This window comes from Cetorhinus maximus, chromosome 21, assembly GCF_964194155.1.
Source record: "Cetorhinus maximus chromosome 21, sCetMax3.hap1.1, whole genome shotgun sequence".
Lineage (NCBI taxonomy): Eukaryota > Metazoa > Chordata > Chondrichthyes > Lamniformes > Cetorhinidae > Cetorhinus > Cetorhinus maximus.
The window spans coordinates 16,647,639-16,670,465 of NC_135899.1; the positions used below are offsets into that span (position 1 = coordinate 16,647,639).

The window sequence follows — 22,827 nt, forward strand, 5'->3', positions numbered from 1 at the left end:
AGTTAAAGCCACAGTTAGATGAGCCATGATCTTATCGAATGGCGGGACAGGTTTAATGGGCCAAATGGCCTCCTGCTGCTCCTATTTCTTATGATCTTAAGATGATCATACTACCACAGCCCCTCACTGGAGGTACGTTGGATTTCCTGTTTCCCCCACATCCCTGGAACTTTGGAGCCCATTTATTTCCTTCACAACTGGAATTATAGTTAGGAAAATTAATATAAAATTTTTACCAGGGTTAATGGAATTGATCATTTCCCTCCAAGCTGTGTACTGTAATGGTCCTTTGAACTTTCTGATAGACAGGGCCGCAGCATCTGCTACTGAGAGTGTATGAATCTCACCACTAATCCTGTAAATATTAAAGAATTGATGGTGTAAATTCATCCCAATTGAATATTTTCGACATGATTTAAATGGTGAAGCTACCCCAGCATTCATATATTTCAGCATTTTTCATATTAGAACAAATGTGATAGAAAGTGAAATTTCTCTCTATAACTGAGCAAAAGGTAACTTGGGAATGCAAGGGCAGAGGATGGAAACTCATGTCCTGCAAAAGGCCCACAGCATGATAACAGATTAGTTACCAGTATATCACAGATCACAGGAGAAGATAAACATTTAGCCTGTTCACTTGCTGTATTCCAAACAAAGCTTGTTGAATGAAAGCAAAGACTGAAAACATCAACCCAACTCTCCGAGACACCTGCGCTCCTCTACTTCTGGCCAATTGAATATCCCTGATTTTAATCGCTTCACCATTGGCAGCAGGACCATCAGCTGCCAAGGACCCTGAGCTCTGAAATTCCTTCCCTAAACTTTCCTGCCTCTCTATTTCTTCCTTTAAAACGTTTTAAAATGCACCTCATCTTTGGTATTAATATCTCCTCGTGGTTTGGTGCCAATATTGCTTTATAGCTTAAAACATGTTTCTGCTGTTGCGTTGGTTTTTTTTCAATCATTCACGAGGTGTGTGCTTCACTGGCTAGCCCAGCATTTATTGCCCATCCCTAACTGCCCCTGCAGAAGGTCGTCGTGAATTGCCTTCTTGAACCCCCGCAGTCCAAGTGGTCCAGGTACACCCACAGTGCTGTAAGGGAGGAATTTGACCCAGCGACAGTGAAGGAACGATGATAGAGTTCCAAGTCAGGATGGTGAGTGGCTTGGAGGGGAGCTTCCAAGTAGTGGTGCTCCCACACATCTTCTGCCCGTGTCCTTCTAGGTGGTAGCAGTCATGGATTCGGAAGGTGTTGTCTAATGAGGAATGGTGAGTTCCTGCACTGCATCGTGTAGATGGTACACACTGCTGCCACTGTACGTTGGTGGTGGAGAGAGTTAATGATTGTGGATGGGGTGTCAGTCAAGTGGGCTGCATTGTCCTGGATGATGTCAAACTTTTTGAATGTTATCGGAGCCGCACTCATCCAGGCAAGTGGAAAGTATTCATCATGCTCCTGACATGTGGCTTTAGGTGATTGGCAGGCTGAGTTACTCATCGCAGGATTCCTAGCCCCTGACTTGTGCTTGTAGCCATTGCATTTATATAGCTAGTCCAGTTTAGTTTCTACTTAATAGTTCAATGGTAACCCTCAGGATGTTGACAGTGAGGGATTCAGAAATGGTAATAGCAAGGGATGGAATATCAAGGGGCGATGGCTAGATTCTCTCATGTTGACGATGGCCATTGCCTGGCACTTGTGTGGGGAAAATATTACTTGCCAGATGTCAGCCCAAGCCTGGATATTGTTTAGGACTTGCTGCATTTGGACATGGAGTGCTTCAGTATCTGCGGAGTCATAAATGGCGCTGAACATCGTTCATTCATCAGAGAACATCGCCACTTCTGACTTTATGATGGAAGGAAGGTCAATAATGAAGCAGTTGAAGATGGTTGGGCATAAGACAATGCCCTGACGAACTCCTGCAGTGGTGTCCAGGAACTGAGATAATTGACCTCCAACAACCACAACCATCTTCTTTTGTAACAGTTATGACTCCAACCAGTGGAGAGTTTTCCTCCGATTACTATTGACTCCAGTTTTGCTAGGGTTCCTTGATGCCACACTCGGTCAAATAATGTAATGTTCAGTCAATCTCACCTCACCTCTGGAGTTCAGCTCTACTGTCCATGCTTGAATCAAGATTGTAATGAGGTCAGGAGCTGAGCAACCCTGGCAGAACCCAAACTGAGCGTCAGTGAGCAGGTTATTGCTAAGTAAGTGCCGCTTGTTAGCACTTTTGAAGACCCTTCATCACTTCACTGATGATCGAGAGTAGACTGACAGGGCAGTACTTGGCCAGGTTAGATTTGTCCCTCTTTTTGTTTACATGATACACTTGGGCAATTTTCCACATTGCCAGGTAGATGCCAGTGTTGTAGTTGTACTGGAACAGCTTGGCTAGGGGTGCGATAAGTCCTGGAGCACAAGTCTTTAGTACTATTGCCAGAATATTGTCAAGCCCCATAGCCTTTGCAGTATCCAGTGCCTTCAGCCATTTCTTGATATCATGTGGAGTGAATCAAATTGGCTGAAGACAGGCATCTGTTATGCTGCGGACTTCTGGAGAAGGACGAGATGGGTCATCCACTTGGTAAATCTGGCTGAAATACTTCAGCCTTAATCTTTTTCACTGATGTGCTGGGCTCCCCATCATTGAGGGTGGGGGTATTTGTGGACCCTTCTCCTCACATTAGTTGATTCATTGGCTACCACCATGCAACGCTGGATGCGGCAGTACTGCACAGCTTTGATCTGATCCGTTGGTTGTGGGATCGCTTATCTCTGTCTATCCATTGCTGCTTACGCTGTTTGACATGCAAGTAGCCCTGAGTTGTAGCTTCACCAGGTTGACACCTCCTTTTTAGGCATGCTTGGTGCTGCTCCTGGCATGCCCTCCTGCACTCTTCATTGAACCAGGGTTAATTCCCTGGCTTGGTGATAATAGTCGAGTGCAGGATATGCCAAACCATGAGGTCACAGAGTGTGGCTGAGTACAAATCTGCTGCTGCTAACGGCCAACAGCGCCTCATGGACACCCAGTTTTGAATGAGGGTATGCTCAATGTGAAGGCAGGAGTTCATCTCCACAATGCATGTGCGGTAGGCAGATTGATGAGGATGAGATCAAGTCTGTTTTTACCCTCTTGTTGGTTCCCTCACCACCTGCCACATACCCAGTCTAGCAGCTATGTCCTTTGCGACAGAACCAGCTCAGCCAGTAGTGGCGCTTTTTAAAAATTCATTCATGAGATGTGGGCATTGCTGGCTGGGCCAGCATTTACTGCCCATCCATAATTACCCTTAGAATGTTGGTGGTGAGCTGCCTTCTTGTACAGCTGCAGCACATGTGGTGTGGGTACACCCACAGTGCTGTTAGGGAGGGAAAATATTGAGATAGTTACACTGGACAGCAGCTACCACCTCTGTAGCTGCTGTTGCAGAACAGCTTGACTTTGGATATGTACAATTGTTGGAGGTAGGAAAAAAACATGTCTGACTCTCAAGACTGAACAATTTGTAGAAATTATAATGGAGAAGGGAAAGAGCCTGCTAAGAATCCAAGTCCAATGGGGCTGTCCTGAACTGCATTATTTTCACAGCATCTATAGGTTTCAAGATCCAAACAGCACAATCATACAGAACATCATGAAGATATTCCACAGGGCGATGAAGATCCGGAAGTAGCGCAGACTCAGCAGGAACTCTTTGATGTTATCACCTGTCGTCAGTTTATGGCCATCTTCTCCAAAACCCTGCAGTTCTTTTCTCTTTAGTTTGAAGTTCAGCACAGCTCCTGCATTCATCAGCAAGGTGCCAAACAGCAGGAAGTCGAGTTGCATTAACGAGTCACTCTTGGTGATGGTCATTGAAGTGCCCCATCCAATCTATATTCTGCACCCTTGCAACTCTCAGTGCTTCCTCCAAGTGGCGTTCAACATGGAGGAGTACTGATTCATCAGCTGAGGAGTGGGTGAGAGGGGGGGTGGGTGTGGTTAGCAAATGGTGGGAACGTGGTCATCATCAATATGTTTCCTTGCCCATATTTTACCCGATGCCATGAAACTCCAACGGGTCCTGAGTCGATGTTAAGTATTCCCAGGGCAACTCCATCCAAACTTTACACCACAGTGCCGCCACCTCTGCTGGGTCTGTCTTGTCGGTGTTAAGGATACAGGTCAAGGTTCTATACTGGAATCAAAACAAAACCCGTTCCCACTTTAACATGTGACTGTCTCGGTTTAGTCAGGAGCCTTGCAGGGACATGGATGGTCGACACCATGGAAACATGGACGGTGTGGCTCTCTCAGGGTCAGGCGGAAGGTCACAGCCGCACGAACAGCAGTCTGCAGCCTGCAAGTGAGCACTTCAGGACTGCATGGCATCTTGTAATTTAATACAATCATGTAGACCAGTTATATGAAATCTAATTTAATATCTGCAATAAAGCATGTCATCACAATAAAAGACTAGTACTTAAACCATAAGCAGAGTTATTGTCGCCCTTTAATGTTGCGATGGTAACTAGAAAAGAAATTCATAACAAAACCTTTCTGAGTTATTTTACCAACTTGTGCAGAGTTTCAGCAGAAAACATGTCCTACCTTCTCTTCCGACAAGCTTCCTCCTGAAATAAATGAATAAAGAACAGTGAGGAGCACAGTAACAGATTTAGAAACATAGAAAGTTTACGGCACAGAAAGAGGCCACTCGGCCCATCGTGTCTGCGCCAGATGAAAAACAAGCCATCCAGCCTCATCGCACTTTGCATCCATTGGTCCACAGGCCTGCAGGTTACAGCACTTGATGTTACTATCCAGACAGCTTTTAAATGAGTTGAGGGTTTCTGCCTCTACTACCCTTACAGGCAGTGAGTTCCAGATCCCACAACCATCTGGGTGTAAACGTTTTTTCCATAAGACCATAAGTCCATAAGACATAGGAGCAGAAATTAGGCCATTTGGCCCATCGAGTCTGCTCCGCCATTCAATCATGGCAGATAAGTTTCTCAACCCCATTCTCCCGCCTTCTCCCCGTAACCTTTGAGCCCCTTACCAATCAAGAACCTATCTATCTATGTCTTAAATACACTCAATGACCTGGACTCCACAGCCTTCTGTGAATGAATTCCATAGATTCACCACTCTCTGGCTAAAGAAGTTTCTCCTCATCTCTGTTCTAAAAGGTCTTCCCTTTACTCTGAGGCTGTGCCCTCGGGTGCTAGTCTCTCCTACTAATGGAAACATCTTCCCCACGTCCACTCCATCCAGGCCTTTCAGTATTCTGTAAGTTTCAATTAAATCCCCCCTCATCCTTCTAAACTCCATCGAGTATAGACCCAGAGTCATCAAACGTTCCTCATATGTTAAGCCTTTCATTCCTGGGATCGTTCTCGTGAACCTCCTCTGGACCCTCTCCAGGGCAAGAACATGCTTCCTGAGGTATGGGGCCCAAAATTGCACACAATATTCTAAATGTGTTCTGACCAGAGCCTTATAAAGCCTCAGCAGCACATCCCTGCTTTTATATTTTAGTTCTCTCGAAATAAATGCCAACATTGCATTTGCCTTCCTAAATACCGACTCAACCTGCAAGTTAACCTTAAGAGAATCCTGGACACGGACTCCCAAGTCTCTTGCACTCCAGATTTCTGAATTCTCTCCCCATTTGGAAAATAGTCTATGCCTCTATTTTTCCTACCAAACTGCATGACCTCACACTTGCCCACATTGTATTCCATCTGCCACTGCTTTGCCCATTCCCCTAACCTGTCCAAATGCTTCTGCAGCTTACCCGCCTCCTCAATACTACCTGTACCTCCACCTATCTTTGTATCATCTGCAAACTTAGCCAGAATGCCCTCAGTTCCTTCATCTAGATCATTAATGTGTAAAGTGAAAAGTTGTGACCCCAACACTGACCCCTGCGGAACTCCACTAGTCACCGGCCGCCATCCAGAGAAGGACCTCCTTATCCCCACTCTCTGCCTCCTGCCAGACAGCCAATCTTCAATCCATGCTAGTGCCTTGCCTCTAACACCATGGGCTCTTATCTTACTGAGCAGCCTCCTGTGCGGCACCTTGTCAAAGGCCTTCTGGAAGTCCAAGTAGATAACATCCATTGGCTCTCCATTGACTATCCTACTTGTTACCTCCTCAAAGAATTCTAACAGATTTGTCAGGCATGACCTCCCTTGATGAAACCATGCTGACTTTGCCCTATTTTACCATGCACTTCCAAGTATTCTGAAATCTCATCCTTAATAATGGACTCTAAAATCTTACCAATGACTGAGATCAGGCTAATCGGCCTGTAATTTCCTCTCTTTTGCCTCACTCCCTTCTTAAACAGCGTGGTTATTTTAGCGATTTTCCTGTCCTCTGGGACCCTCCCTGACTCGAGAGATTCCTGAAAGATCACCACTAACGCCTCCACTATCTCTTCAGCTATCTTCTTCAGAACCCTGGGGTGTAATCCATCTGGTCCAGGTGATTTATTCACCTTCAGACCTTTCAGTTTTTCCTCATCTTCCCTCTCATCTTTCTATGCACTTTAAATCTGTGACCCTCGTCACTAGCCTCTCTGGTAAGTAAATACGCCCTTCCCCACCCACTCTATCAGGCCCCTCACAATTCTGTGTATCTCAAATATCCCCTCAGCCTCCTCTGTCACAGGCAGAACAGCCCCAGCCTTTCCAACCTTTCCTCATAGCTGCAATTTTCTAGTCCTGGTAACATCCTTGTAAATCTCCTCTGTACCCTCTCTAATTCAATTACACCGTTTCTGTCATGAGGTAACCAGAACTGCACACATTTCAGGAGGACATAAACAGGGCGGCTGGTGAAATGATCAGACCCAGAGCATATTAGATTTAAGACGGAATTGTAAAGTGATGCATTTTGGTAGGAAGGTTGTGGAGAGTAAAGTAAACTGGAACTCAACATCAGTCCCGCTCACAGACACAGTGACTCTCACACACCGTACCAGACAGACCCTCACACTCACAACATGAACTGGAACTAGGTTACAATGGGCGGTCCAGGAGAAAATTAAACTTGGCAACACGGAAATAATCACAATGCAAGTGTGAGGATCAAGGAAACTCATTCTCTGGAGGTTACAGGTATTCCCGGGAATCTGCAGACAATGTGGAAGTCGATTATTTCGGGAAGACCGCAGAACTGCCACGAAACAGACGGAAATTTGTTTAACTCAGTTTTTATTTATTCGGTAATTTCAATATTTATTCCACAGTCATCAGTTATTTTGTGACTGTGTGAAGTTTCACGGAACTGACCCGCAATATATTCCCTCACCTTTAAAAATATCAACTCGTCCTTTTGCTCCATCTGTTTCTGCAACTTTGAGAGCTTCTCCTCAATAGAATTTAAATTCTCCTCAATCTCTCGAAGGTTTTTCTCCATTCTTTCAAGAATCCTCTCCTCTTCTTCCCTGAGATCTCTGAGTAGTCGCTGCTCTTTCTCAGTGAGAATCTGGTGCATTTTAGTGAACTCGGATGTGATGTGGGTCTGCAGACTGCTCGACTGTTCCTACCAAATGAAATGTGAAACATAATTAATGTTCCGCGATAAAGGGAGCAAAACTGACCGAGATCCCAGAAAACCAGAACAGGGAGACCTTACCCTGACTTCGGAAATCTTCCGCTTCTGTTTCTGTTCCGTTTCTCGAACCGCCGATTTCTTCTGTGTGAGAGAATCTAAGGAAGATTTCAGCTTATCCTGGGATTGGGAGAGAAAATCACAGAATTGAAGTGTTAGACCATGAAAATGTGATAAAACTATCAACTTAGAAAATATTTTCCCCTTTTACCTTGTAGATTTCAACAGCTTCTTTAATCGGTAGGAAGCCGTGCTCTCTGTGTTCCCGCGAATCTCTACAAATCACACAGATCAATTTCTTGTCAGTTTCACAAAACAGCTTCAGTTGTTCCTGATGTTCCTCACAGTGAAGTTTACTTTCCTTCTCTTTCGGATCCAGCTTTAATTTTCGAGCTTTCTCGGCTAGATTCGCTAAGGCCCGATTTGCCCTGAGGTTTCTTTCCGGAAACTCCTCTCTACATTCCGGGCAGGAGTTTATCTCCTTTTCCCAACACTGGGTGATACAGGAGCGGCAGAAGTTGTGTCCACACTCCAGTATTACCGGATCGGTGAAGAACTCAAGACAAATGGGACAAATTGCCCCCTCGGTCAAACTCTGGACCTGTTCTCTGGAAGCCATGTTCACACTCAGCACTTCCTGATTCAAACCACTTTCAGTTTCGAGGTTGCTGCCGCACACCCTCAGTTCAGCTTTTTCCCTATAAAGTTCACTCCGATCCTCAGGGAATTATTATTCCATCGTGGTCTATGTCCTTGCGACTTCCACACAGGACAGTAAAAATAACAAGTCCAGTCTAAAGGGGGAAAAGCAGAGTTAAAGCACGGAGGGGAATAATTGAAACCTGTCGAGGGCGGGTTGGGCTCCAGAGAATGTTGACAGTGGAGAGAAAGAGAGAGAGGGGGGGGGGATCGGGGGGAGGGAGAGAGGAGGAGGAGATCGGCGGGAACGAGATTCCAATGCACTTTTCTCCAGTGTGAACTCGCTGCCGATAACAATCCCTCTGGTGAAACAAGGTGTGAGATCCAGATCCTTAAAATGCGTTCCTGATTGCAGTCGCTCACACTAAGGCAAAAAGTACCATGACTTCAAGAAAGCATTTCGAGTGATAGACACAGAGAATTTAGAGGGTTCGACCTGTCAAGTTACTTTATATTTAATAAAAGAAAATCGTGCGTTTTAAAAGCGCCTTTCTCAGCCGCTGGACGTCCCAACGCGCTTTGAAGCAGAGGAAGTACTTTAGAAGGGGAGTCACTGGTGTCACGTTGGAAAATACATCAGTCAACATGAGAACAAGTCTGAGTTCTGTACCGAAGCATCTGGAGTGAGACTCGATCCCACCACTTTCTGATTCAGAGGTAAAAAAAAATACCAACGAGCCACAGCTGACAGATGGCACTAAAATTAGATATTTTTCACTTGTTTCCGAAATGTTCCTTTGCAGGAGTGTGGAGAGATGAAGCAGCGGATTTACTGGCGAGGGCGTCTCCTCCCAGGTAACTCTGTAGCACAGGCCTCTGTGCTTCATGGATCCTTCCCAGGGACACCTCAACTGATGCAGGAAAGCTTTGGGGTGAATTATTTCCCCCAATATTAGGAAGAATTTAAAACAAAACAAAAACAGAATTACCTGGAAAAACTCAGCAAGTCTGGCAGCATCGGCGGAGAAGAAATCAGTCAACGTTTCGAGCCTCCATGGCCCTTCGGCAGAACTGCAGCATAGTTTCAACAAGGGAGAAATATAAATTGGTTTAAGGTAGGTGGGTGGGGGGTGGGGGGCGGGAGAGACACATTGAGGGTGTGGTGTGAGCAGATAATAATCAAAAGATGTCACAGACAAAAGGGTCAAAGAGGTGTTGAAGGAAGGTGGTGGTCTTTGTCTGAGAAAAGTGCTAATTAAGAATGGAAAACAGGATATTCAAAGTACAGCTCTAGTGGGGGTGGGGTGGAAAGACTAAAGGTTTTAGTTTTAGATTTAAAAATAATGGAAATAGGTGGGGAAAGAAGAATCTATATAAATTATTGAAAAAAAGCGGGTGGGGGGGGGAAAAGAAACGGGGTGGGGATGGGGGGAGGGGGAGTTTAAGATCTAAAGTTGTTGAATTCAATATTCAGCCCAGAGGGCTGTAAAGTGCCTAGTCGGAAGATGAGGTGCTGTTCCTCCAGTTTGCGTTGGGCTTCACTGGAACAATGCAGCAAGCCAAGGACAGACATGTTGGCAAGAGAACAGGATGGAGTGTTAAAATGGCAAGCGACAGGGAGGTTTGGGTCTTTCTTGCGGACAGACCGCAGGTGTTCCGCAAAACGGTCGCCCAGTTTGCGTTTGGTCTCTCCAATGTAGAGGAGACCGCATTGGGAGCAACGAATGCAGTAGACTAAGTTAGGGGAAATGCAAGTGAAATGCTGCTTCACTTGAAAGGAGTGTTTGGGCCCTTGGACGGTGAGGAGAGAGGAAGTGAAGGGGCAGGTGTTGCATCTTCTGCGTGGGCATGGGGAGGTGCCATAAGTGGGGGTTGAGGAGTAGGGGGTGATGGAGGAGTGGACCAGGGTGTCCCAGAGGGAACGATCCCTACAGAATGCCGTTAGGGGGGGTGAAGGGAAGATGTGTTTGGTGGTGGCATCATGCTGGAGTTGGCGGAAATGGCGGAGGATGATCCTTTGAATGCGGAGACTGGTGGGGTGATAAGTGAGGACAAGGGGGACCCTATCATGTTTCTGGGAAGGAGGAGAAGGCGTGAGGGAGGATGCGCGGGATATGGGCCGGACACGGTTGAGGGCCCTGTCAACGACCGTGGATGGAAAACCTCGGTTAAGGAAGAAGGAGGACATGTCAGAGGAGCTGTTTTTGAAGGTAGCGTCATCAGAACAGATGCGACGGAGGCGAAGGAACTGAGAGAATGGGATGGAGTCTTTACAGGAAGCGGGGTGTGAGGAGCTGTAGTCGAGGTAGCTGTGAGAGTCGGTAGGCTTGTAATGGATATTGGTGGACAGTCTATCATCAGAAATTGAGACAGAGAGGTCAAGGAAGGGAAGAGAAGTGTCAGAGATGGACCATGTGAAGATGATGGAGGGGTGGAGATTGGAAGCAAAATTGATAAATTTTTCCAGGTCCCGACGAGAGCATGAAGCAGCACCGAAGTAATCATCGATGTACCGGAGAAAGAGTTGTGGGAGGGGGCCGGAGTAGGACTGGAACAAGGAATGTTCCACATACCCCATAAAGAGACAGGCATAGCTGGGGCCCATGCGGGTACCCATAGCCACACCTTTTATTTGGAGGAAGTGAGAGGAGTTAAAGGAGAAATTGTTCAGTGTGAGAACAAGTTCAGCCAGACGGAGGAGAGTAGTGGTGGATGGGGATTGTTGGGGCCTCTGTTCAAGGAAGAAGCTAAGGGCCCTCAGACCATCCTGGTGGGGGATGGAGGTGTAGAGGGATTGGACATCCATGGTGAAGAGGAAGCGGTTGGGGCCAGGGAACTGGAAATTGTTGATGTGACATAAGGTGTTAGGAAGAATTTGTCCATCTGGCGATTGGTCACAATGTGGAACTCGCTGCCACATGATGTGGCTGAGGTCCAGAGCATTAATGCATTGAAAAGGAGGCTTGACATATGTTTTTATGCAGAATGTACTTGGAGTTTCTTTGTAAATGCTTGAGAAAATAGGATTTAGTTTCGGAAATGTAAAAAAAAAATCCATAGATATTCAAACTCCGCCTCGGGGATTTTGAGCTCTGTGCATTCATGTCTCAGGCAGTGCTGCCCTCTCAGTCCCTGATAAAGAGGAAGAACATCACAGGGTGTGGGGGCAGGGCTGTGGGACAGGCCAATGGAAAATGGGAGGGGGTCAAACGGCATCCTACTGGGGTTAAACTTGAAGAGCTTCTCCCGACACTCGTGTTACGGCAGAAAGGAAAACCACAGGCTATTGAAGTTTTGAGATATATCAGGATTATAAACAGATAATTCAGTAAAATTGGAAAAATATAGGTCAGAATTTAGCCCTCGATGGGCGAGCGGGCCCCGCCCCCAACTCGCCGACGGAAAAATTCTGGCCAAAGAATTAAGGCGGCAGAGGGGAAGTGGAGAGATCAATGTCGATTGGAAAAAAAAAATGTCTTGTTTTATTGCAGAGATATTGTCTGATATTCTAGCGCAAAATGTTTCATACATTTGACAGTATTGAACATTGGATTTTAATGTCACTGTCTGGGTGTTAAACAGCTCCTGTGTGGGGCACAGAAAGGACAATCTGGCCAGGGGGACATGAACAAACCTTTCACAGACCAGCGGAATTTACTGACATTCATTTCAACGGAGGGAAAACCTGGGAAGTTCCTGTCATTGGAGACATTCCTCCCCACCGGTCGGAATTCTACTCGATTTTGGAAAATACTCTCACCCATCATCAACATGAGGAGAGTTCTGTCATCATCGTTAAAATTTCACCGAGGCCATTCAGGAGTGAAATCTCGAAGCAACTTTTCACCTCCAAGTGTCGGAGAAATGTGGAATTGTCTCCCCTTTAAGGGGGAATACTAGGAATAATGTAATTTTCCAGGGTATCAAAACATACGGAGCTGAGGCGGATAAACGGAGTTGAGGTACATGTCAGTCATATCTAATCGAAAGGTGGATGGGATTCAGGCGGCTGAACGTTCCAATCCTTTTCCTGTCCCCCTCCGACAGTCTGAGACCTTCCAATGAGATATTCAACCAAGGCCTCAAGTGGGAGTTTCAGATCCCACGGTAAAGTGGAGAAGGGGAGTTCTCCCGGTGTCCTGGACAACATTCCTCCCTCAACCAACACCCTCAGGGACAGATTAAGCCGTAATTCATCTAATTTCCTTTCTGTAGGGTCGTGCTGGGTGTAATATGACTCATTCATTTCCCTGAAAAACGGCGGTTACTGCACTTGCGAGTAATGAATTTCGGGTGCAGTCAGTCTCTGGGATGGGTTCAGACTCTATGTGAACGTCTCTTTTATTCATACAAAGTGCAGCACTGCCACCTGCTAACAGAATATCAGTTCCGAAGAAGAGCCTAATAAACAAAGAAACATAGAAAATAGGAGCAGGAGTTGGCCATTCGACCCTTCGAGCCTGCTCCGCCATTCATTATGATCATGGCTGATCATCCAACTCAATAGCATGCTCCCGCTTTCTCCCCATATCCTTGGATCCCTTTCGGGTATTGAGCTATATCTTACTCCTTCTTGAAAACATACAATGTTTTGGCCTCAACTGCTTTCTGTGGTAGCGAATTCCACAGGCTCACCACTCTCTGAGTGAAGAAATTCATCCTCATCTCAGTCTTAAATGGTCTACCCGGTATCCTCAGACTGTGACCCCTGGTTCTGGACTCCCCCACCATCGGCAACATCCTTCCTGCATCGTCTGTCTCGTCGTCCATTATTTTTAAATGTATTTCCATCCATTATTTTACCTCTACCTTTTAGCCTATTTTGATCCTTTACCCCTGCCCCACCCCCACTCGGGTTTTCTGTCACTTGATCGCCCTGCTTTCTACCCTTAATTTAACCATTCGCACATTTCTTAGCTAATATCACCACCGTCAACCTCCCTTTGTTCTTTTGTCTATGACATCTTTTGGTTATCTCCACCTATCACTGGCCCTCTGTCCAGCTCTACATGTCACCCCCCCCCCCCCCAAACCAGCTTATATATCACCTCTTTTCCATTTTTCCTTAGTTCTGATGAAGAGCCATGTGGACTTGAAGCGTTAACTGTGTTCCTCTCCACAGATGCTGTCAGACCTGCTGAGTTTTTCCAGGTATTTTTGTATTTGCTTAGGAATGAAAAATTCTTGCAGTTCACCCATGCGCTCTTTGAATGTTTGCCATTACCTATCCACCATCATCCCTTTAAGTAAGTTTTCTCAATCTATCAGAGCCAACTCATATCTCATACCATCGTAGTTTCCTTTATTGAGATTCAGGACCCTAGTCTCAGACTCAACTACATCACTCTCCACCTTGATGAGGAATCTATCATATTATGGTCACGCATCCCCAAGGGGCATCGCACAACTAGATTGCCAATAATTCCTTTCTCATTACAGAATACCCTGCCTAGGATGGCCTGTTCTCTAGTTGGTTCCTCAACGTATTGTTCCAGAAAACCATCCCATATACACGGCAGGAATTCCTCCTCTACGGTATTGTTACTAATTTGGTTTGCCCAATCTAAATGCAGATTAAAGTCATCCATAATTACAGACGTTCCTTTATTGCATGCCTCTCTAATTTCCTGTTTAATGCTATTCCCAACATCACCGCTACAATTTGGGGATCTATATAAAAACCCTACCAACGTTCTTTGCCCCTTAGTGTTTTTCAGCTCTACCCATACAGGTTCCACATTGTTGGAGCTAATATCGTCCCTCACTATTGCGTTAATTTCCTCTTTAACCAGCAATGCAACTCCACCATCTTTTTCTTTTTGTCTGTCTTTCCTAAACACTGAATACCCCTGGATGTGCAGCTCCCGTCCCTGGCCACCGTGCAGCCATGTCTCCGAAATCACGACTATATCATACCTGTTTACATCTATTAATTAATTCATCCACTTTATTGCGAATGTTTCTTGTGTTAAGGCACAAAACTTTAAGGCTTATCTTTTTAACATTACTTGTCCCGTTCCCATTATTTTTCACCAAGGCCTTGCTTGATTCTTGTCATTGATTTCTCTGCCTATCTCTTTTCTTATTCCCCTTTCTGTCTTTTGTTCTTGTCCATAATCCCCCCTCCTCTGACTCCTTGCATAGGTTCCCATCCCCTTGATATTTTAGTTTAAACACTACCCAACCACTCTTGCCAATATTCCCCCCAGGACATCAGTTCCGGTCCTGCCCAGGTGTTACCTATCCAGTTTGTACTGGTACCTCCTGCCCCAGAACTGGACCCAATGTCCCAAGAATGTGAAACACTCCTCCTCACACCATCACTTCAGCTACGTATTCATTCGAAATATCCTGCTATTTCTACTCTGACTAGCACGTGGCACTGGTAGTAATCCTAAGATCACAACCTTTGAGGTCCGACTTTTCAACTTACTTCCGAAATCCCTATATTCTACTTTTAGGACCTCAACCTTTTTTTTTTTACCTATGTCATTTGTACCAATGTGTATCATGACCACCGGCTGTTCACCCTCCCCCTTCAGAATGTCCTGTAGCCATTCTGCGACATCCTTCACCCTAGGACCAGGGAGGCAACAAACCGTCCTGGAGTCTTGTTTGTGGCCACAGAAACGCCTGTCCATTCCCCTTACTATTGAATTGCCTAAAATGATTACACTCCCACACTTTTTCCTCCTCCCCTGTGCAGCAGAGCCAAGTGTGGTGCAATGAATTTGGCTGTTGCTGCTTTCCCGTGAGAGGCCATTCCACCAACAGTATCCAAAGTTGTATATATGTTTTGCAGAGGAATAGCCACAGGACATTCCTGCACTGCCCGCCTAGTCCTCTTGCTCCGCCTGGTGGTCAACCAGTCCCTTCCTGCCTGTGGACTCTTAGCCTGCGGTGTGACCACCTCTCTATATATGCTATCCACAATACTCTCCACCTTGTGGATGCTCCAATGTGTCCCCAGCCGACGCTCGAGCTCCAAAACCCGGGCTTCCAGGAGCTGCAGCTGGAGACACCTCACACACACATGCTGGCCCCGGGCACAGGAAATGTTCCCAGCTTCCCACATAGAGCAGGAGGAGCAACTACGGCTTTGAGCTCTCCTGCCATGACTTACCACTTTAAATTAAATTGTACCTTATACTTAATACCAGATATATCAATTACTCTCGGTTACTTATTCTCTGCTCCTTGTTGTTACAGAATATAGCCCTTACAAACGATGAACCACAAAATAAGACCTTGAAAACTATAAGCGTTAAACGTAGTAAATACTTGCCTGAATGTACACATGGTCCTCAAAGGATCACCTCGTTCCCTTGCTCACCGCTCTCCCTCAGTCACCAAACTCCAACTTAAGCACTCTACTGCAGCCCAAAGCAGCACCCAAGTGCAATTTTGAAATGTTAACTCTCCTTCTCTCTCCACAAATGCTGCCAGGAACTTTCTGTTTTTACTTACTGACAGGATTTTAGTGCTGAATGAAAGAATTGAGCATTCAAAACGGCCCAAGAATTGCTGACTAAGGTTTTTGAAGGTTCATAACTTCGAAATGGTGAGGTGTTGTATGAGGCTGCAATTTTCAAGTATTCTTAGACTTGGATCCGATCAAATTCAGATTCACAAAGTCGATTCAATCAATCCCGTTGTTTCGTGATTTGTTCCCAGGGGTGTTAGTGGGAAAGATTCGTTGGAGAATGTCACATTAATATCCACAATTATCTGGGAAATATTTACGAATTAAGATTCTGCATTAATGTGATATATGCTGCAGTATTTAGCTGGTTTTGAAATCCGCTATATAAACCAGCATGTTTGTCATCCTGGCATTGCTGTGCTAACAGAGGGATTTAAAAACAGTAATGGTGGGAAACAAGTGATTGGAGATCTCCGGAACTGAACAGCATCAGAGTCAGTCTTGATATCAAGACTCTGGTTTGTGGAGATCAACCCCAATCTACTGAACTCCTGGTTTGTCAGTTCATCTGGTGAATATCATAATGGGATTCATTCTGCAGGATGAAAATTTGCACATTAAGCGCCCTCTACAGAACTTGTTAGATTCCACAGAGGACCATAGGGTCGCTTAACCCAGTAAAATCGTCTATGAACCTCGTATTTTCCATCTAAAGTGTGTTCTTATGTAATTATTACTCCTCTTTTACTGACTCCACTGTTAACTGTTGTCTTTGTTTCTGAAATGACACCTACACATCTCCCTTTCAAACAGCCGCAGGGAATGTAGTGTTATTTGTTCCTGACAGGAATTAGGAATGTTGCCATCCTGCCCTTTACAGCCTTTCAGCCTCAGCATTGAATTCAGGAACTTCAGATTCTAACCACCGTTCACATTCTGCTGTAAACATTAACACCTGCTCTGGAACCAGTTTATGAGCCTAAGAACACAGGAACAGGAGGAGGCCATTCAGCTTGTCGAGCCTGCTCTGCCATTCAATAAGATCATGGCTGATCATCTATTTCAATGCCACCCACCCCGCAATAACACCATATTCTTTGATGACATTGGTCTCAAGAAATCTGTCGATCTCTGTCTTGCACATGCTTGATGATTGAGTTTCCACAGCCCTCTGGGGTAGAGAATTCCAAAGATTTACCACCCTCTGAATGAAGAAATTCCTCCTCATCTCAGCCTTAAATGGTCTACCTCTTATCTTGAGATTATCTCCCCTGGATCTCGCCTCACCAGTCAGGGGGAGCATTTTATCTACATCCACCCTATCACACCTTGTAAGAATTTTGTAAATTTCAATGAGGTCACCCCTTATTCTTTGAATCCCTAGAGAATACAGACCGTCTGCTCAATCTCTCCTCATAAAACAATCCCTCCAGGATTAATCTAGTGACGCTCCGCTGCACTACTTCTGTAACGAGTATATTCCTCTTTAGATGAGAGGACCAAAACTGTGCACATTACTACAGGTGAAGTCTCAGCAAGGCTCTGCATGCCTGCAGCAAGACATCCTTACTCCTGTATTCCTCGCGATGAAGGCCAGCATGCATTTACCTTCCCAATTTCTTGCTGCATCTGCATGCTAGCTTTTTGTCAAGAGTGTGAAGGAATATTCTCCACTTGCCTGGTAAAGCGCAGCTCAAACAACACTCACGAAACTCGGCATCATCCAGAACAACGCAGCCCGCCTTATCGGCTGCCCATCCACTATCTTAAACATTCATCCCCCCTTCACCACCAGTGTTCGGTGGCAGCAGTATTTGCCATATGCACTTTGCACCTTGCTACGAGCCATTTAAGTGCTCGTTGTGAATTTATGGTGTCAGATTTTTTTATTTGCAGTATTACTGAAGATTATCATTGAGTATCGTTATCAGAGGGCATTTTGTGGGATTTTACTGTGACGGGTGAATGTGCGCTTGTGAGTAATTCACTGTGGACCGCATTAGTTTCTGGGATGGGTTGAGACTCTGAATGTACGCAAGTTTTTCATTGATACAAAGTGCACCGCTGCCACCTGCTGACTGAAGCTCGGTGCTGCAGGAAAGAAAAAGGACCCGAGAAGTGGGGCTGTCTTTGGAGGTTCACAGGCACCATGGATCATAGAAACATAGAAAATGGGAGCAGGAGTAGGCCATTCGGCCCTTCGAGCCTTCTCCGCCATTCATTATGATCATGGCTGATCATCCAATATAAAGAACAGGAGTGCATTGTAATTTTGCTTTCTTCTTTTGTAGAAAGTCTGATAATGTGACTTTGCAAAGGAAGGCTACAAGTGGAGTAAAGTAAGCAAAAGCTTCAATAAAATAAAATATCCAAATTACAAGGTTAAAATACAGAAGTTAGGTCTCAGAAGGTGTAGCAGCTTTATTACTTCTAGCTTCTAGACTGTTGCTGGTATGTAATTGCAGTACAGCAGGGTTAATCCAGCCACAGTATTTTAAATTATAACAGCTCCAATTAATACAAATTGAAACTCTCTCCCAGCCAAATCGCACATATTTTTTCAGTATTATACATCAAAGTATCAGTAGAAAACTATACAAAAATTTCCTGGACAAGAAAGATGCTTTATAGGCATTTAGAATTATTTAAGGATGGGGACCTTGGTCAGAAGGCCTCAAGCTTACAAGTTTACAAAGTTGGCAAATGGAAGTGCACGAAATTTTAATGGCAACATAGCAATAGCGTAAAATTATATTAGTACCAATTTATTGCTTTGTGTGTGCGTGGAAATTATGTGCCATATCGATCGATTGGTCTCCTTCTGTGCTGGATCATACAATGATTATCATGTATTCTGCTACTCAAATCTAATCGATACCACCTTCTCAAATTGAATTCATCCAATCCCCTTGTTTGGTTGTATGTTCCGTGACCATCATTGGGAAAGTTTAACTGGGCAGCCCCACACTAAAATCCACAATTATGTGGGATAGATATAATCCGCATGATTTTCCATTAATGTCTAACCTTTGATATATACTGTAGTATTCAACTGGCTTTAACTTCAGCCTCAAGAACATGGTTGACGTCAAGACGGTGTAGTTCTAACAGAACGATTTAAGTTCAGTAATGGTGGGGCCAAGTGATTGGAGAACTCAGGAAATAGACACAATCACTGTCAGTATGGTGTCAAACCTCTGGTTTAGACGTCAGCTTCTTTAATTCAATCATGCGATGTGCGGTTCTCTGGCTAGGCCAGCATTTATTGCCCATCCCTAATTACCCTTGAGAAGATGGTGATGGTGAACTCCCAATCATCTACACTTCTGGTTTGCCTGGTACTCAAGTGAATATCGCAATGCGGTTCACTCTACGGAGCAAATTATGTGACGGTCAACTCTCTGTACAGACATCCTTAGACTCTACAGGCAAGCACAGAGACACGTGTGCCAATGAAAGTCATTACGAGCCTCGTGTTTTCCACCTAAAGCTTTTCCTTATATTTTTTAATTCCCGAATCAGGTCACTGTTAACTCCTGCCTTTCACTCTATTCCAAAGGGATTAGAGTATAAGAGTAAAGCAGTCTTACAGTAATTATACAGGGGCTTGGCGAGTCGTCAACTGGTAATGTGTACAGTCTTGGTCTCCTTAACTATTGTAGGATATGCTTATTATAGAGGGAGTGGAAAGAAGTTTCATGAAACTAATTGATGGGGGATTTCTATGTGGAGAGTTTGTGTAAATCTAGCATGTAATCCGTAGAGATGAGGAGAATGAAAGGTTGTCTCATTGCAGCATTTAAAATTGTTAAGAGCTTTGTCATGGTAGATGCTGGAAGGATGTTTCATTTGATTTAAGAGTTTAGAACTGGGCACCATGGTGATTCAGCTGAAAAAATCTGGAAAATTCAATCTGGACGCGACAAGGAAATTAAACATGAGGATCATCGGGAAGAAGTGAAGCTGTTTTGTGAAACTGACAAGACATGTCCTGCTGGGAGAGACCAACAGAATCACGAGTCGCACCATCTCCTGCTGATCAATGAAGCTGTTGAGATCTTCAAGGTACAATCAACAAGAGGTTCACGCACATGTTTTCAGAAACACTTTCATTCTGTGATTGTCTTTCTCAATCCGAGGATCGGTTGAAGTCTTCATTAGAATCTCACACAAAAATATACATTGGCCGTTCTGTAAACTGCAACAAAACAGAAAGTAAAGATTTCCGAAGTTAAGATGAGGTCTCCTTGTAATAAAAACAGAAAGTGCTGGAAAAACCCAGCAGCTCTCGCAGCAGTGAAAGTGAGTAGGAGGTATTTAAAGTGTGAGTGTAGGGTGGGAGTGGGGTTGGTTGGGAAGGTGGTGAATGCAGTGTGTCGGGGTTGTGGAAAGGTGAGGAGCAGCCAGCAGCAGGCAGGATAATTCATGCAGCCTCCCGGGCACAAATTGTCAATAAAGAGAACAAAAAGAAATAACTTTACATTTCTATAGCGCCTTTCGCGACCACATGACATCCCAGAGCACTTTACAGCCAGTGAGTTGTTTACAAAGTCTCTTAACTGTTGCAATATCGGAAAAACAACAGGCAATCTATAATCTACAGATGTGATAATGACCAGATAATCTGTTTCTGTGATGTTGTTTGAGAGATAAATATTGATTGAACAAGACACTCAGCGTCATTCACTTCAACCTAGACTGTCACCCACTTTCACTGATCTGGTTTCTGTTATTTACAGTTCTTAGTTCACCAATTAAATACACATCTATCTCTATTCTGACATTTTAAACCAATATCCCTATTGGAAAAAAGTGGCATAATTCGGATCAATCTTTTGATATTTTTATTTTATTCTCACTCCGCTATTCTCTTTGCAAAGCATATTGTCACAAGTTGATATCCAATCAGAATCCGGGCTGCAGAATGGAGCCCCAGTCTCCTCTCCTGCACTGTTTAAGATTCATGCCCCTAATGGTTGTTACAGTTTAGCTCCGGCTACAAAGCCTAAGCTACAAGGTAAATCTAGGTACAGAACACATTGTCCATCCTCTCCTCTGTCTGTTCTGCGTTTGAACCTCTGCTTTTTTCAATGGCTGGAACGCTGCTCACGTTAGATTTCCTGAACTCCGGAATCCCTGAGCCATTAGGACTGTGCCGCCCTGCTGAGAAATGCTCCAGCCATATAAATGGACTTAGGTCGGTGGTCAATACAGACCGTACCCAATTCGTTAGCTGTTCTGCTCTCCGCCCCACATTCACTTTCATTGACTTGAACAAAACGTAATATCCACCCTGTCAGTGGAAGGAGGAGGGTAGGGGAGTGGAGAAGGCAGATAGGAATGGAGTGAAAAGGTGGCATAGTGATACTGTAACTGGACTAGTATTCCAGAGACCCAGGGTTATGCTCTGGGGAGTCAGTTTCGAATCCCACCACGTCAGCTGGTGAAATTTAAATTCAATAAAAATCTGGAATTAAAAGTCTGATGATGACTATTACATTGCCCCATTGCCGATTGTTTTAAAAACTCATCTGATTCACTAATTCCCCTTTAGAGAAGGAAATCTGCCGTCCTTACCTGGTCTGGCCTACATGTGACTCCAGACCCACATCCCATGAACAATTGAAAAAATGTGATTCCACTGTTTTGCGTCCTCACCAATTTCCAATATCACCCCCAGTGTTCATTGGCTACCGTGACTCTGCTCTTCTACTCAATCGCTTCAAGTTTAACGTCATTTGTTTTAAATTCCTGGTCAGAACAATACTTCACTGCACAGCTGGTCTCTGAGCTTCACTCTGTTACTTTGCTGGGTTCTGGTCAGGAATTGGCTTTCGTCTGAGCTGAATTCCAGTTGTACTGTGATCTCTGTATTTGCTGCAGCTTTTTACTGAGATTGTATCCCCTTCTGGACCCTCCTCCGAGCTCCATTAAGCACATTCCCACTGAACTGCTGCTATCCAACTTCCCGTCCTGTTCCCATGTTAGCTCACATTGTAAATGGGGGCATCTCCTCACTTCCTGTCCAGCTAATTTTCAAATTCCCCCACTTTCATAAGGCCCATTTCAAAAATACCGACCATCAATCGCTGTTCATGCACTTGATCTCCAACCTTACCTTAACAAAGTCCTTGAATGTGTGCTCACTTCTGAAATCCATGTCCATTTTCCAGCAGTTACATGTTTAAACCAACAACAGGATTTTCATCCATCAGAGCGTCAGTGGGTCTAATAATTGTCACAAATAACATGTACTATGACAGCGAGTATAGCGCATTAACCCTCATCATATTTTTGGACCATCATGTAACCATTGACATGGTCATCATCACCATTCTCCTCCAATGTCTCTCCTCAATTGTCAGTGTGACTGTATTGATTTGGTTCCACATTTGCCAATTTGATCAACAGATGAGTTTCTGCAGCAATAGTTTTTCTTCCCCCCTCAGCACTGTATCCGGAATCTCCCCAGGATTTATTCTTTTCTTCTCTCTATTACTGATCCAGATGTTGCACAGGTCAACCTCATCCACAGAAACAGGGTCAGTTTTCAGATGTACACCAATGACAACCAACTCTACCTCTCCACGACCTGTCTTGGACCTTCCACCACCAGTTTGTTTTCAAGCAGCTTATTTGGAATCCAGTTATGTAGGAACCGGAATTTATTTCAAATGAGTATTGAGAAGATTTAAGTTATTACCTTACAAAGTTATTGCCGATTCTCCATCCCATCATGTCCACGGTGTCTGACTCTGACTGTCACTGACTAAACCAAACCCTTGCTGTCCTATTCAATCTGGAATCGCACTGCTGGTTGTGATCAAACTAAGAGTGTCTGGGACATTCTCTGGAGTACATGGTGTATCCCGTCTTTCCAATCTCCTCTGCTGAGTGTTTTTTATTTAAATTTAGTTTCTCAGGGTGATTTTGGATCTCATCATTTCTGCATTCGTTCACCACCTCCCCTTTTCCTTTTTTACTTCCGTTCGCTCTGATGTTGTGAATTTCTCCCTCTCCTCACCTCAAAATCATTAATGAGTGACACGCTAGTCAAGCCTCCAGAGATTGCAGGTTAAATTCGCCGAAGTGGTAAAGCAACATGTGCGGTCGCAAATCAGTAGCTCATTTCACATTGTACA

The 22,827-nt window shown here is 44.6% G+C and overlaps 2 protein-coding genes across 2 annotated transcripts in view; both read right to left on the minus strand.

The window, feature by feature from the left end:
* Positions 1–22,827, minus strand: part of LOC144695530 (E3 ubiquitin-protein ligase TRIM69-like) — a 92,600-nt gene that overhangs the window by 16,552 nt on the left and 53,221 nt on the right. Inside the window, 5 exon segments of the mRNA XM_078566406.1 lie at positions 237–355; positions 4,609–4,631; positions 7,321–7,554; positions 7,648–7,743; positions 7,835–8,321. Coding sequence (XP_078422532.1) covers positions 237–355; positions 4,609–4,631; positions 7,321–7,554; positions 7,648–7,743; positions 7,835–8,321 — 959 coding nt within the window.
* On the minus strand, positions 3,395–3,846 carry LOC144695706 (small integral membrane protein 7-A-like). The gene has a single exon (XM_078566663.1). The coding sequence runs from the start codon at positions 3,844–3,846 to the stop codon at positions 3,619–3,621; it is 228 nt and encodes a 75-aa protein (XP_078422789.1). The 3' UTR covers positions 3,395–3,618.

Excerpts from the sequence above, each read along its gene's own strand:
- LOC144695706 (XM_078566663.1), bottom strand. The coding sequence starts at position 3,846 with ATGCAACTCGACTTCCTGCTGTTTGGCACCTTGCTGATGAATGCAGGA.